The sequence below is a fragment of the Xiphophorus hellerii genome, chromosome 22, assembly GCF_003331165.1.
Source record: "Xiphophorus hellerii strain 12219 chromosome 22, Xiphophorus_hellerii-4.1, whole genome shotgun sequence".
In the NCBI taxonomy this organism is placed as follows: Eukaryota; Metazoa; Chordata; class Actinopteri; order Cyprinodontiformes; family Poeciliidae; genus Xiphophorus; species Xiphophorus hellerii.
The window spans coordinates 12,750,344-12,766,828 of NC_045693.1; the positions used below are offsets into that span (position 1 = coordinate 12,750,344).

The window sequence follows — 16,485 nt, forward strand, 5'->3', positions numbered from 1 at the left end:
CATATCCGTGTAAATTAAAAATATCTGTTTTACAAAAATAATAAATGTATTACTGCTGCAGACTAGTTTTAAAAAAAAGTTTTAGTGAAGCTGATGCTTCTTTTAATCAGTACTCAATTTTCAGTTTTCAACATTGTTAATAATAGCATAAAATAGTTGTTAAATAAAAACAATGTTGATACTTATAAATTGTAATTTTCTCCATCCTATTTCTACAGAGTATAGTGTTTTTTCCAAGGCATCAGTCCTAAGTTAGACATTCTGGTATAGCTGCTTCCGCCAGAATAAACAGTGAACAGCACATTCCTGTGTTTTTCTTCGTAGCTGTACAAAATAAGACCAAAGAGAACACGTCCCCAGGCTCTCCTCTTCCTCTGCATGATTCTGCTGTTGATTGTTCTCCACACCAGCTACATGATCTACAGTCTGGCCCCACAGTATGTCATGTATGGGAGCCAGAAATATCTTGCGCAGGTGAGGAAAAACAATTCATGTAATTTTCCATGTCTTACTATGTTTTTTGGTCTCCCTGATGAGATCTACCTCCTAGTGTGGGTTTCTAACAGTGTCAGTACCAGTGGGTTTAAACCACTATGGTCCAGCTCTGTGTAGGCAGCAATATGGTCTCTATAGGCCAACAGCCAGCCTTTTATACTCTTGTTCTTTTTAAATTCTTTCTATCTGTCTGACAATGTAGCTTTTGCTGTGCGGATTTGTTGTTTGACAGTATACCCTTTGTGTGTCGTAGCTCTGCGCTTTTTGTGTGGGTGTCTACATTTGGATTTAATGCAGAGCTATGTGCGTGTTCTTTCTAAAAACATCCTTTAAGGAGCATAATTTAAATAAACCATGGCATTGTTTTGCTAAAGCATTATCTCCCCTACCGAAAGACGAGAATGAATTTAAAACTAGCTTCACAGGTCGAACATACTTTATTCCTACCTGTTCCATTTGTTTTTACCGCTGGACTTCTAATTAATTTCTTTCTTTGCTGTGCCAGGACTCTGAGTGTAAACAATTCCCAAGGCTAAGTTGTATTTATACTACCTTGAGTTACCATGACTTTATTTGGACAAAGTAAAATCAAAGTAGCCTCAACAAGCAGATTTAAAACTGGAATATGACTTTTGTGTAAAAAAGAAAAAAGGCAGAAAGAAAATATTTATTGGCACTGCATGACTGATTAAAGACCACTCAGACCACTCAAAAGTTTACATTTTTAGGTTTAAGAGTAACAATTTCTCACCAATCTAATCTAGAAATTCAAAATGGTGACATAGAAGAGCATGTTGGTAGCTGCAGTAAATGTTATTTGCTATACAAGCTCCTTTTGCAAACTATGCAAAAGATCAAAATGAAGAAGTCATTATTAGCATGTATTGCAATTTATAGTTTGCCTGATCACTTAGTATGTCACTTAGTAAATCCCTCTGTTTTTTGGAAGCAAACTAGTATTAAGTTGCATTTACTATGCAAATAAGATCCAAATTTCTTCTTAACACCCAAAAAGCAGCATAATCAGTATTCCTCTATTTAGATAAAAGTGATCCGGATATTTCTATTTCACCATTATAAGACTTGTCAAATTGTCTGGACCAAAATACTTAAAAAGACTTTTGTTATTCTGCATGAAGTAGTTGCTGTGTTTTTTCAAATCACCAACACATCTTTTTTTTTTTTTTTTTTTTTTCTGTTCGAGTTAGGCACCCTCAACTGATCCAGTGTCTGGGAATGCTACTGTTAGCACTACAAAGATATGTGATGCAGACGCACCTGAGGGTAAGTTTCTCACTGCTTCTTTTCACAGTTAAGGGTCACTACACTCACACCATCAAAGACGTCCTCCTCACAGGTTTATTCTGCCATCGCAAACATAAAGGACTGGTACAAACTCAGCTTCTTAATGAGGCACATTGTTTTCTAGTTTTGATTATCATTTATTATCAATAAGAGCAAATTAAAAAGGAACAACCATTAACTCATGCAAGATATAGCATGTACTTGTGCCCATTGCCAAACGCTAATTACAATATATCAGCCATGAAAACATAAATGTGTAAATTTACATCACACCAGTGAGCTTTATTATGGTAATTTATTCATCTTACTAATGGCCAAGTTGTGATACGTAGTGAAGGGGGCGCTGCAGTACAAATATGGGTATGGCAGCACTTTTTTTACCAAGTTATTTGTGCTAAGTTACTGAATTATCTGTGTGAGTGTCTCATTCAGCGATTACAAGAAACTTTGTTAAATACAATAAGATTATCACCCTGGGCATATCCTTTCACTATTCCATCATAAAATGTTTACAATCGGCTTTACAACTTTCATATATTTATCATAACAAGCCAAGCTTTGTTGGGTATTCAAGCCACAGCTTTCTGCATTTACTTTGCAGAGTGAAATTTGTGCTTTCTGAAACGAGTCTGCGTGAGTGAGTGCTCTGTCGTAACAGTGGGCACTAACTCATGCAGGTAATTTGGTAGCACCTTATGGGCATAAATGACCAGTGACCAGTCGTGCATGGTTCTAAATTTTCCAAAGCCTGAACCAGTGCCAAAAGGAGGTGCCAAAGCCTGGTTTCCTCTCAGACCACTTAAATTACAGCATGCTGAAAGGTTATTATGGATTTGTTGCCTAAATCTGCTCTAAATCTGCCTACTCTAGATTTAGAGCCACCAGGCTAACATTGTATATCTTCCACTACTGCTGACGCAACTGCTGAGACTTGTTGGGGAATTGACAAGGAATCTCTGTGGGGTCTAGTAGAATCTGCCAAAGAATGTTAGCAGCAGATTCTTTGGGCCCTAGTGATATGTGTGTTGGAGCGGTCAATTTTTGGATTTTAATATGGGAAATTTGTAGGATGGATTGGAGTTTTTCTTCCTTAAGGAAAACCTTTCACACCGGCCGAGTGATGTTCAATAATATAAAATGACATATAAGGTCTAATCTTACTAAAGTATCAGATCCCAAACTTTCTTCGCCTGGCATTTCATATTACTAATATAATCAGTAATGCACTTCACTTATCAGTGGCGACATTATTGTCACTGATTGGTGTTCCTTTCCATTTGAAATACTCAGACCTCTGACAGGAGGAAGTCACTTGTACAAAATAGTCTGTCTTTCACCTGTTTAAAGAATTGGCTTTCTGTACATGTTATTGCTTGTTGTTCTCAGAAGATTATTAGCGCAGTGAAAAGTTAATGACTGAAATAGTGCCTCAATGCTTTCCCAAATGACAATTCACAGAACTGGAATGCAATTAGAGTTGCTAATGAGATATGATGAGTTAAAACGACAAGTGTATAATAAAACTCGAATGGAAGTTCAGATCTTAAAAGTGATGTAGGAGTTGATATCGCAAACAAACATATACACTGTTCACTGTTGCTCTAAGGAAGTATGTGATGTATATTGATAGACCATATCTTGGATGAAAAAACTGAGAGATAAAGTGAATACTAAAAAGTCCTGTTTTTGAATGAATTAAAATTAAAAGTGAATTGTTTTAAATAACTTGAATTTCTTCATAAAGCTGTAATGTCATTACATATTGTGCATAGAATTTTGTTTTGAATTACTTTTAAAGATATTATTAAGAGAATCATTAAAATCTGAATCCAAGCCAGAAAAAATAATTGGTATGGCTACAGATAGCAAGGATATGAAAGCAAATTTATTGATGTCTTGATTTTATTTCAACCATACTAAAATGCAGCAGGCGAGTCTGCAGAGATTGATGACAAGGTATTGACTGAAATAGTTTGAGATACGACTAATGGACAGATAGTGGCCAACTTTGATTGTATAACATTATCTAATCTATTACAAATTATTCTGCTTCTCAGTACATAAACAAAACAAGAATACTCGGTGTAGTTTCCATTTAGACAAGGGCTCTGTTTTGCAGTTTTAATGAAAGAGGTCCTGATCCCCTCCAAAAGTTAATGGGTTTCTTCCTTTACTCATTACCTTGTTGGAAGCATTACACTTTGTTTAGCTTCTGCTAAACCCTAATTAAACACAGTATAGTTTATGTGCTGGCTATCTGTGTATTAAGTACAATGTGGGTGTAACATAAGAGGCAGGAGTCAAAACTAATTAAATTAAGTTTTTAAAAAAAACATGCAGTTAATAGGATGCTGCATAACAAATTGTTTCACCGAGTGTGAAATTAATATTTATTTTGTAAGAGTTCGTAGAATTGTCACATAAGATGACTGAATGATTCAAAAGGAAAGTTGTGATTGGTGCAACCAGTTGTCTTGCAAAAGTATTGTTTCCCTTGAACCTCTTCACATTTTGTCATGTGGTACATAAATAAATATTTATTTTAATTATATTAAGCATATTAATTAAATAACATGTCACTGTTTGACATTCACCAGCGATGTCCAGGGTTCCACCATGCGTAGCATCTGCATATCCTTCCGTCTGTCCGTCTGTCTTCTGCTTATCTGGGATCGGGTCACAGGAGCAACAGGACCAGGAAGGGAACACTAGACATTTCTGTCTCCAGCAGTGTCCTCCAGCTCATTATGGAGGACAGTGCTCCATCTGCCATCACTCTTGAACAAGATCCCAATGTCAAAAACGTAGGCATAAATCATGCGTTCCGAGGTCAGGCAAGATACATAAGTCCTCCAAGTAATTGTGGGTCTACCCCAGAGTTTTCTCTTAGTGGGACGTATCTGGAAAACCTCCCGAGGGAGAAGCCCAGGGGCATCCAGATCAGATGCCAGAACCACCTCAACTGATTCCTTTCGATATGGAGAAGACTCAGCTGAGCTCCATCTGGACGACAGAGCTCCCCACCCTGTCTCTAAGTCTAGCCACTCTCAGGAGGAAGTTCATCTGAGCCTCTTGTATCCAGGATCTTATTCTTTTGCTCATGATCCATATATCATGACTATACAGTAAGTTATCATCCATCATATGAATGGTTACAATTACTCTGCTTCAGTGACTGCTATAAGTCAAGATTGATTATTCGCACAACCTATACAGTATTCTCTCAAACTTTTGCTTTAGCCCTACAGAATACAATTAAAGTTGGTTTGTTGTAATGGTATATTACAGGTATATCCAGTTAAATACCAATTTACAACAAAATACAAAACAAGCAGAAACGTTGACTGAGGCATTTTGTTTCAAAAGGAGTGGATTATTTGCTGCCTGAGTATGATTATCTGGGTTTAAGATTATATTAATTCAGTGAGAAACCAAAGTACTGGAGTTATAACCAAAGGCAGAGTTTCAAGCTATCTGCATGGAAGAGAAAAGCCATACATGGAAGAAGAGGAAAAATAAAAAATAAAAAAAATATACATTATAAAAATCTCTATACCATGTCAGTAGATGAAATACCATTGGAACAAAATATGCTCTAATTTATTCAACCCAGATAACAACTGTGAAAATGTGAAGTTCTTTGCGACTTTTCTGTGCAGATCCTTAAATCTGTTGGAAACTGTCTTGACGGTAGCTTTTAATCCTCGCCCCTGTTGCCACCTTCCTGCTCTCGTCAGCTTTACAAAGAAGGCACAGTTCTTTTTGAACAAGACTGCATCAATTACAGAGTGAGAGCTGATCAACTGAGAGTGACTTCTTCCTGACATGGCGTTCCAACTTCCTGAAGCCAGAGAAACCATTACCCTCTTGTCTGCATTAACACTAAATTGTCTTCTTCTCCATTTTTTCATTTTACTGGGAGTGTCTTACACTTCTGTCTTCACTCTGTCATTGTTACACATGAAATGGAGCAAAGTATTCTACTAGAGATAAAAAAGGCTTTATAGTAAGAATAAAAACCCTGATTTATGTCAAAAAATGTGCTCTTAATAAAAACATATGCAATGTGTTCTCTTAATACCTGAACACTGCATGCATCTAGCTATTTGCCTGTCAAACATTCAGCCATTATTTCTTCTAAACTTCTCGGCAAACATGTCAGTTACAAAAGAAAAACATATTTCAGTAAGAGTAAACACTCCTTCCCTCTTTGTAAAGGAGTTAGATAAAAAAAAGTTCAGGTCTAATTTTTTGTTTTCCAATCATTTAAAAACTTTCGCCTGTAACATATCCACAGAATCTGCTGATTAGTGAATGTATTCCTTCTCAGTCGCATGCATCTTTCAGCTTGACACATCCTCCTACTCGTGGAAGCTGGTACCGTGGTTCTGAAAACTGAAGCTGTTTCAAAGATAGCCCAAAAACAAACAAACAAAAAAAACCTACACATTTTTTGGTCAAATAACTGATTTCTCAGACTCTCAACACCTTCATTATACTGTGCCTCTATAATTCTTCATATATAATGAGCATATATTTACAGTCAAACACAATGAAGCAATGAAGCAGTGGAGAACTATAGCTCAATCTTCTAAAGCTAGATGTAAGATTAGTGGGTCAGAAAAAGATATATTTTTAATAAAGGAAATATAATTCCAAGTTATTTCAACAAGTTTGTTTCAGTCATTACAGATGATGTAGCTCTGATGGCTTCTTCAGGCCATGACCTCCAGTTCTGGATAGGTCTGTTGTTTAGTGCGAGGTGGCCCAAATGAGAGTAAATTCTTTTATGCATGAGCCCATGGTTCTGGACTGGGAAAAGGTGAATTGTCTCCTAGTGGTTAGGGGTCTGTCTCTGCCTCAAGTGAACAAGTTTAAGAAACGTGGGGTCTTGTTCAAGAGTGATGGCAGGATGAACCAGAACATGCAGAGAGATGGATTGCAGCTTCACCTTCAGTAATGCAGGCACTTTTCCAGTCTTTTTGTGGTAGAGATAGAGCAGAGGCAAAACGCAAAGTTCCAGATTTCACAATCACAATCAGGCTATGAAAAAAATAGCTCTGCTATCTCTTCTTCTTTTGTCCCCAAAAAATTGCAACTCACGGTCAGTCACCAGTACATGGCGTAGGACGCCTGGAGGCGGGGCTCAATACCACCTACCACCAGGAGGTGTTGCCCTGCTACAGACCTAGCCAAGTCAGTGGAAACATGATTACTTCGGAGTGGGAGCGAGGCCAGGTAGAGTAGAGCGAGAAGTAGAGCCAGTGGAAGGGGCACATGTTCCAACCTTCACTTAGATACAGGGACTGATGATGATTCAGTCAAACCTAAGCTGAAACGTATAGGGTTGATCCTCTCAGCTGAAACACTCCATCTGTCTGATTGTCTCCTTTAATTAAGTTGTAAAAGTATGTCGGATTAGATTTAAATTCTTTGAAATCTACATATTAATCTGTTTAAAGTTGATTTTTGACATTGATCCAAGATGTTTACTTCTATTTGTGTCTTCTATTATGTGTTCTCACAACCCCTTTAGACATAAAGTGGTTAATATGTTGAACGTTTTTTTTTTTTATGGTGTTTGTAAAACACTGCATTGGAAATTCATGGGTTTTTATACTGCTTTTTTATTATTATTTTATAATAGAGCAGCTGTTAAAATAGGAATGTACCTCTTGCCATTTACTTTAATTGAAAACGAACTTTTGTCTGGTCACTTGCTGAGTGAAATGATATTCACAGAAACACTTGTTTGTTATACTTTGGGACCAAATGTACAGTACAGACCAAAAGTTTGGACACACAGTTGTGTCCAAACTTTTGGTCTGTACTGTATATTACTTTATTAGGCAAATAGTATTTTAGAGGATGCATTTAATTATTGAACAATTACTGTGCTAGTAAAAGCATTAAACTTCAGACATGAATATTTCAGAAAGTAGAAGTGGGTTTTTAGCTTTCCAAGGAGAATATTTGTGTACAGCTATTACTGTGCTTAACTATTTGGTAGCTTAATTATAAATGAAGATTTTCCCATTCCATGTCTTTATTCTTATGTATTAAAGATAGAATAACAAAAATATTTAAAAGTTTGCAAAACATACTTCTGACATAAAAAAAAAACCCTGACCAGTTTAGCCACTCCTTTTTTTTTTCATTACTTCTAATGATTTTTTTCATCATGACCCTTCCATTCTTGAAGCTTGACATCTTCTTGACCTTTTGACAATCAACTTTTTTGGTGGCAGCAACCACAGCCTAGCAGATGCTGTTCACAGAGCTGGACTGTTCTCTTTTTCCGTAAAAATTGCGTTTAAGAATCCTCCACAGGTTCTCAGTAGACTTTAGATCAGATGAAGAAGGGGAGCCATGTCATTATTATTTAACATTTAAGACTTTTACTGCAAGCCTTAAAGTGCAGTACTTCAATGCAAGTGATGAAGCATTGCACTGCATAAAAACCATGGTCATCTTGAAAGATGCAGACCTTTTTCTGTACTACTACTTGAAGGTTACTTCTAAAGACCGATGGTAAGCTTGAGAGTTGATTTTGCATCCTTCTTTAATCTGAAAATGTCCAACTAGCTCATGTTTTAGTAAAATACCAGCCTGTACAAGTACCTTTCTTTCACCTCACTATCATCTGAGTCAAGTGGAGCTTTATGGCTGGTACTGATCGAACCACATATTCATCACTCCATAAAACCTTTGAAAAACCTGCTTTCAGATCATTTTTGCCCCCCAGTCACGACTTTTCAACTCATGTGCCATATTCTTTTGTCTTGGTCTGGTTTCAGCCTGCCTGTCTCTGGTCATCTATCGGAGAACTGAACACATTTTACTTCTCGTAAGCCTATCTCAAATGAGGTGGGAAAAAAAGAAGGGCATTCTTTGGTAAAAAGTTCCCTCAGTTCACACATATGCACTTGAGGGGCATTCTTTTGTAATAATTGCTGGTTTTACACTGAGGCAAAAGAGGGTAGAAGTCAAGCTTGTGACTGAGTGGCCAGCTGGACACAATGCATTAATGACACAAACATCTTGGCAAGCAGGTGCTCTGTGCAAAAATATCCATTATCTCCTCTAAGGTCACAACCATGTCATTACTCATTTATTCAGCTTAGTGGAAATAAATGGTCAGAAATTACAGGTTCTCCACAGCAGTGATGGCACATTTATTTTAATATTTTTTTATTCTATTAACGCTGGTATTGATCAGGCAACTTATACACACTTAAATTCTTGCAGTACAAAAATTTCCAAGTGGTTTTACTTCATTACAACGACCTGAATGAAACTCACAGAAGGCTATGGATCAAAGAAGGTTGTTTTCTCAAATTATTGCTCTGCAGAATAGCTCTTTGCAGGAGATGAGTCTTTTTCACACTTTATATTTACCAGTCTAGCCACAAGTTTTGCTTTTGACCCTGCAGATCAATTTTCCAATCAAAATCTCATGGACTTTGACCCATTTTCCCTCTAATCATTGTCTTTTTGTCAGGTAGGTTCACTGTATGTGAGATTCTTTGGTTGTCAATTTAAGTTGTATTATAGCCGCAATCATATGGGCGCTTTTCACCCAACAAGACATATTGACTCAGCGAGGAAAATTTTTAATACACAGAAATGTTTTTTTTTTTACACTAGACTCCTGTCTGTTTCCTAGCAACTTGCCAGTTTCCATAGCATTGTTTTTAAAGAGCTTCGGGAAAACGATGGTCACAATTTATGTTGCCTCTGAGATCTCAGGTGCCCGAGCAATTTTCAACAGCAGCCTTTCACAGCACCAACACAAATTAATAGTAATTTTCTTTGCTGCAGGGGGATCATTATCAATTTGCATTACAATGGAATGTGTCACTCTAAAACTATCTTCCTGAAAGAAAAAACTCCATCTTGTTGCCAACAGACCGCCATTACTGGTATTATCATGTTTTAATGCTTAGAATTCAAACTCTTATCAATATTAAACCTAAAATAAAGTAAAATAATGAATGTTTCCTTTATATTTTAAGCACTTTAAACTGCCCAGTTTCATAACGTGGATAATTCTTGATCATTTATTTGGCCAGTTGGATGGGTTTTAACTTTACTCATTGATCACGCCTTGAGGTTGATATTTTGTGGCTGAAATACAGAGAAAATGTTGATCAAGAAAAAAAGGTAGAATTCTAATCGATGTCATTGCAATTTCCAGTGGTGTCGTCACAATCAAATATTGTTATCACTTGTCCTTAAACAGAATAAACATTTTTGATATGTATATATATTTTTTTATTTTCTTGTTTATCTGATGGTTACTTTCTGTTTAATTTTTTTTTTTAATGAAACCAAGCGCTTGGTATGTTTGTCTTTTTGCTGTTTTGCAGTGCGAAGCCATGACCCAAAAACCGAGAAATGTACCAAAGCATGTTTTTACTGCTTCCCCCTCACTCTAAACCTATACATAAGACAATAGATTCCTTAAAGCCTGCACCATGACAACGCGTTACCTGATGTAGTATAACCCACAGGAATGAAAAACAGGACCTACATTTTAGATACTTGTGTTTTTCTTCTCCTTCGACTCGTGTTATGTCCAGATTACTTGATGAGGTCAAGTAATGATGGATCGTTTTAGTCTTAGACATTTTGTGTGTCTGCGTCAAGAGTTCTTGTAGATGCCGCAAATAATTTTTCTACCGTGAAAGAGGCTTTCTGCAAATTTTCATGGCCTGTGTTTCTTTGAGAAGCGCCGTGTCTTAAAAATTATTTTACTGAAGGAACATCAGCGTCCTCAGAGGACACTTGAACAAAAATGCTCCATTGCATTTCAGATTGAGAGGGGGAGAAAAAAAAAAGCATAAGTGCACAGTGATGCTTCCAGAGTACTTGCTTATAAGAGAACCTTCAAAAGAACACCGAGTGCTTGCATGTGTGCACTGGGCTTTCTGCATGCGTTTGACTGTGGAGATGAAAGACATACATTATTCATCATCATCGTACACAGGGCAGCACTCACCTGAGGATCACAAGTCAAGGTGAAATTACCTGCACCCACACGCCGGCCCCATGGTCTTATGAAACACCAGTAATGATTTCAAGGTGAAGCCGGTCGGTGTTGTACATGATAATATATTTAGGCAGACCACTGTTGTGAACCATCTGTAGGTCCCACTCAGACCTCAGTGGTTCTGTGAAGCAGCTGTAGAGCTGCAGATGGCTGTGAGAAAGAGTGGAATCATGGGAATCAGGAAAGACTCTGCTGCTTCCTCCTCTTCATCATCATCATCATCTTCTTCTCATCTCTTGGTCCTGGGATTTAAATGCCTTTCTTCCACCTCTGTCATAAGTGGAACAGGGCAGAGGTGAATACTTTTCTTGAATTCCAGCTTTCTGTCTGGATAAGCTTTGATTGCATTGGGTTTTAATGCATCAGTTTTGAACCTCAGCCATGACCAGTTGTGGCTTTAGATTTTGATGTCCTGTAGCTTCATATAAGTGTGTCTGCACTGTTTATGGAGTTCAAGTCAGTGTGAAGAGCTCTGTTAGAAACAGCGTGACGGGAGCAGCACAGCAGGGTCAGTGTTAATGCTCCAGATGGCTCTCTAATGAAGCCAGACAACATTTTAGGCAACTTCATCTTTTTTGGACTTTCTGTTCCTTAATCCTGTTGACATAAGTTTTAATAAGGAATATATTTACATAACGTTCTTTCTAGTGTCTGTATATGGCTACTCATTAAGAAATGAGATCTTGGTGGGGATTTTTTTATTTTTCATCATTTCTCTATATTAAGAATCAAACTGCAGAGTATAAACACTGCACCTTTTCAGACATCACCCCTTCTAATATACATTCACTTAGTGACTCAGCTTTGGAACGCTGGCTGTCCTTTCTTATCTGAATCTACAGTATTTGACCAATACATGTATCAGTTTAAGGAGACTCAAAAACTGGCATCATGAGGAAATCCAGGTTTGTTCAGCAGAATGAGAAATTATTTATAACATAGAATAGCAGCATTACTGTAATTTATTTTTGATTCTGATTTATTTTTATTTTCATGATCACTTTTGAGAAATGCTAAAGATATTAGTTTTGCTTTTGTCTGCCAGGACTCATAGGGAATTAAAAAGCCTAATACAGAAGAAGTGTTTATTGGTTCAGTAAATGAGCTGCAGCTGAGTAAGTGGTTAATCATTCATGCTTCAAGTAGAGGTAGGCTGATTTTATCAGTGGCCTGGTAAATCGACCGATACTTGGCACTCTTTTTGGGTTTTTTTCTTATCAGCAATCAGCTGTGCACTTCACAGATTTTTAAACAGACATGATTTTGGACATCACATTGTTCTGTTGACAGGATGAAAACAAGTGAAACTCAGCCTGCCTTTAAATGGATACAAGTAGACTGCACAGACCAGTGGCCAGAAGTCAATCTGTGCTAGTTTCTGAATTAAAAAAAAAGATTACCAGTGAGAAGGGTATGATTTAAATTGTTAATGTAAAAAAAAAAAAAAAGGTTTTACATTGTTAAATATCCGCTGCTATTTTAAGAGGAAATAATTATTCATAATCAACTCTTTGTATCCGTCTAGTCTGGAGATCTTTTAACACTTTTTTTTTTCTTTTTGTATCACATAAAAACATTGTTCAAACTCCTACAGCATGTTTGCCTTCTTGGTTTCAACACAACTATACATATATGACCTGATCACATTTTTCAGAATGTAGAATTTAAGGACATGCAGTAAATGTCCTGTAAAACCACTCATTCACTGCATGTTCTTCACTTTTTTCTCTGCCCTTCTTCTTGTAAATCTACTCATAGATAACGACCACTTGCACAAATTTAGAAAAAAAAGGAAAGAAAGAAATGCTTTTTTGATATAAATAATTTAAAAAATAACTATAAACATACCTATGGCAAAAGTACAGAGTTTTTAGTTAACAGTAGGGATGTAGAAAGTTGAGAGAGGGTACTTCCCCCTAAATATGTAGGATTTTATGTCTTCTACATTTTCCTGGTATTTGGATCGTCTGTGGTTGGTAGTTTTGTACACTTTATGTTAGCTTTAAAATTTTCAGGCACTGTTAAAGACTTACAACTGATAGAGTGTATTATTTATTTGATTTATTGATTTATTGGTCTTTATTAATTTTCTGAGCTGCAGGTGTAGTTGTTCATGGGTTAAAACCGAAGCCATAATTTGCACATTCAGGAATGTTGAAAGCAGGACTTGACACAGCTTATCATGTGTGTTTGTGCATTTATTGTAATATTTCCCTCCAGTCTTGTGACTGAGGTCATGTGGATGACCCTCTTAGTTATTTTCATTATTGAGAATAGGTTCATTATCATTCATCGTTTTCACTGAATCTCAAAAAGGACCGTGTAAGATTAAAGATATTTTTCTGAACCTGCAGCTGTGCGGCTCTTTGGCTGCAAGTATTTGAAACACATTAGCATCTACGTGTTATGTGGCTCTATGTACACCCTGTAAACACTGGTGCACAGTCTTTATGATTTGTTGCTGTCTGCTTCATGCTTTTTACCTTTTGGCTTTTCCGCAAGTGAAACTCAATATGTTTGAGGCGAGGCACCATTAAGTGTTACATCATTCTAGTTTTATTCATTGGTTTTGCCAGATTCACATCGACAGTGACACAACTATCCTCTCCTCCATCTGCTGGTTGTCTTTTATGGTTAGAATAACAAAATTGCCTGAGGCACTGCTCCATTTTGTAATGGCTGCCTGTTTTTAGCTCTTAAGTGAGTTCAGACACCTTTATAACTCAGACTTATCATACACCATGTAGCGATGGATGTGTCACATTTTATTTGATTCCTGATGTGTTTTTTTTTTTCTCTCAGTAACAGCACATAGAAGCTATCTGTGTTAGCAGGCGGGAAAAATGTAGGGGGCGGACCTGTATCTAAAAACCATTAGATACAGGAATATACCAATCATACTTGTTTTGGTAATTTTTTCTAAGAACTATTAGAAATAGACAGAAAGATACAGGTTCTTTTAGAGTGGTAGTTTTAATCAAGCAAAAAGTGATTAAATTACAGTATCGTCCTGATTTGTGCATTGGAGAATACTTCTAACTTTTATCTTATAACAAAGTACATTTCAGGCGAAAGAAGCATTTTAAAACTGTAAAATATTCCTTGCGTGTTGTCTTTTTCTTCTGCTGCTAACAAAATTTCTTACCTCTCCTTTTCAGATGAGTGCACTGTGACGAGAACCTATCTCTTCCTACACAAGTTCTGGTTCTTTAGCACCATCTACTACTTTGGGAACTGGGCTTTTATTGGGGTAAGTTACAAAACGTTGAAAAATCTCTTCATTTTTAGATGAAGGAGGAGGGAGTTGGAATGAGGCTTTCTGGAACAGAACATCTCATCATGTGACGTCCTGGAGTCATAATGTTGTGAGAGAGGATTCACAAATGCAGCTTAGTTACCGCAACACATCAGAAGGATTAAACATATATTTCAAAAGCATTTCTGGTAAAAAATAAAAATAAAAAATTCAGGGAAGAGTGGCAGAAAGGTGCATGATTCAACTTCTGGATGTAAAATAATGTTTGTTTTTCTCATTATTTCAGGCTTTCCTTATTGGCCTGGTAGTGTCATGCTGCAGAGGAAAGAAATCTGTGATCGAAGGAGAGGTGGAGGCCGATGACTCAGACTTGAGCGATGATGAATATGTGCACTGAAAAAAAAAAAAAAAACTTTTCACTTGCAGTCATAATTTAAAGGGGACTAAGAAGCATGTTTTCTTTGACAAATAAATGAGTGAACTAATTAAATGTATTATTCTGGATTTTTTTTTCTGGATACCAGGCTTGGTTGAGTTGACTCGTTCATCCCCTTTAATGAGACAGCTCAGACTGATTGTAGTGTCCTCCTCACTCAATTTTATTGACGGCTCGGGGATTCTGGGAGTGTCTTCCAACTCAATCCTACTCACAGGATTCACATTTCGACAGTCTGACTCAAATTAGTAATTCTTTAGGAGAAACACTGACATGAAACATTTACTGTTCCAAAACTCAATGTTTAGGTTTTTTCTGTCGCACAGTAGATTTTATTTTTTATTTTTATTTTTGCATCCTTAAAGTACTCTTTCTAGTCCCCTTGAATTATTTATTTATAACTACATCTACACCTTCTTTGGTACATATTTGAAACCTACCAGTAGTTATACTTAATAGCTGGTTGTTATAAAAATGGTGATTTTTATTAAGAGTTAACATTTGTGACAGTGTGAAAGGCTTGCTTTAAGTTGCATAAAGTTCAAGTGGATATGCTGTATTTTCTTCCATCTACTGTTCTGTAATGAAGCGTACCTGCGCCTGCAGACCCGCTTGATGTGTGAAATGTGAAGAATCAGTTGCATCTGTTGTGTTTTCAGAGTTTTTTTGTTTTGTTTTGTTTTTTTGTTGCTGTTTCTGCAGCTTCAATGTGGATTTTTCGGTGGAATTGGGGAAAAAGAGAAACTGAGAGGCGAAAGTAACCGGTTACAGATGATGTGTTTTTCTTTTAAGAAAGGCTTTGTGTCATTTTAGGTTTTACTTTGAAGTTAATCAGCTGCAGCCTTGTGAAATAGTTTTTAATGGCACCTTTTAGCCATACACAGATTTATTTCTCTATGTACATATCTCAGATTAAGACCAAATCATAATGTTATTTTTTTTTTTAAATGTTTGTGCCTCATGAATGCAAACTACTATGATGGGCACATGCACCTTTATTTGTCCAAGCTTTCATAACTCAGTTCAGAAGAGTTTCCAGTTTTGAAAACACCTGGTCATCTTTACAGACAGTTGCATAACGATTTTGGGGAAGCTGTGCTATTATTCGATGGTACCTGTATTTGAAAAAATAAAACAATTTAAAAGATTCTTTGTCTATTAAAGTTTATTTAACCAGTTTTCAGTGAAGTGTTTTTATTTGAAAAGAGCAACCTAGATTTTTTTTAAGGAATCTAGGGTGTATTTTAGCATTTCTTGATCAAAATCTAATATCCAGTCTACATTATTTTACAATGAAGATTAAGCATTTAGTCTTACTCAAAGTTTTGCTAAAATAAGTTTTTCCTAATAACCTGTTATGTTCTCTGTGTTGGTTCAGCTATTCTCTTGCAATCTAAAAGTTGTAGGTACAACAGTCAGAAAGCTAAAGAGCACAATGGTACAGCTCCATAAAGTAGTTTCTAAAGTAGTGACAAAAATATTGAACTCCCATGTAATGTTTTAATTTCTCTGAGCTGTACTTGTGAATGTTCAAAAAGTTGTATGCTAATTATCTGTATTTTGAGTGAGAAAAATGCTGATGATCAGTGTTATCAGTATGGCTTTGACTGTGACCAAATGTCACAGTCTTTGGGTCGTAATGTTTTAAAGATAAATGAAAAATGAAGAACTCCATAAATATGTTTAATTCCACATGAAAAAAGTCATGAAGAAAACATGACGCTGAAGCTGTGGTGCTGCTTTGCACCTTTGTTTCTGGTAGGCACTGAATATACACAGAAAGAACATGAAAGAGATTAGCCACATATATTAAAAGTGCAAGATATAAATTTCAATCTGCTTGAAAAGATGAGCAAATGAAACATGAGTAAAACTACCTGGCCTATAGTCCTACTCTGCAGTATATACATTTTACCGAGGAAGATAAAGTTTCTTTATGTA

The 16,485-nt window shown here is 36.4% G+C and overlaps 1 protein-coding gene across 1 annotated transcript in view; it reads left to right on the top strand.

Annotated features, from left to right (window-relative positions):
* The window catches only part of lmbrd1 (LMBR1 domain containing 1), a 55,554-nt gene extending 39,831 nt beyond the window's left edge, over nt 1-15,723 (top strand). The window contains exons 13-16 of the mRNA XM_032553461.1: nt 325-474; nt 1,704-1,779; nt 14,011-14,102; nt 14,395-15,723. Coding sequence (XP_032409352.1) covers nt 325-474; nt 1,704-1,779; nt 14,011-14,102; nt 14,395-14,505 — 429 coding nt within the window. The 3' untranslated portion in view covers nt 14,506-15,723. The remainder of the gene's footprint in view (nt 1-324; nt 475-1,703; nt 1,780-14,010; nt 14,103-14,394) is intronic.
* The last annotated feature ends 762 nt before the right edge of the window (nt 15,724-16,485 follow it).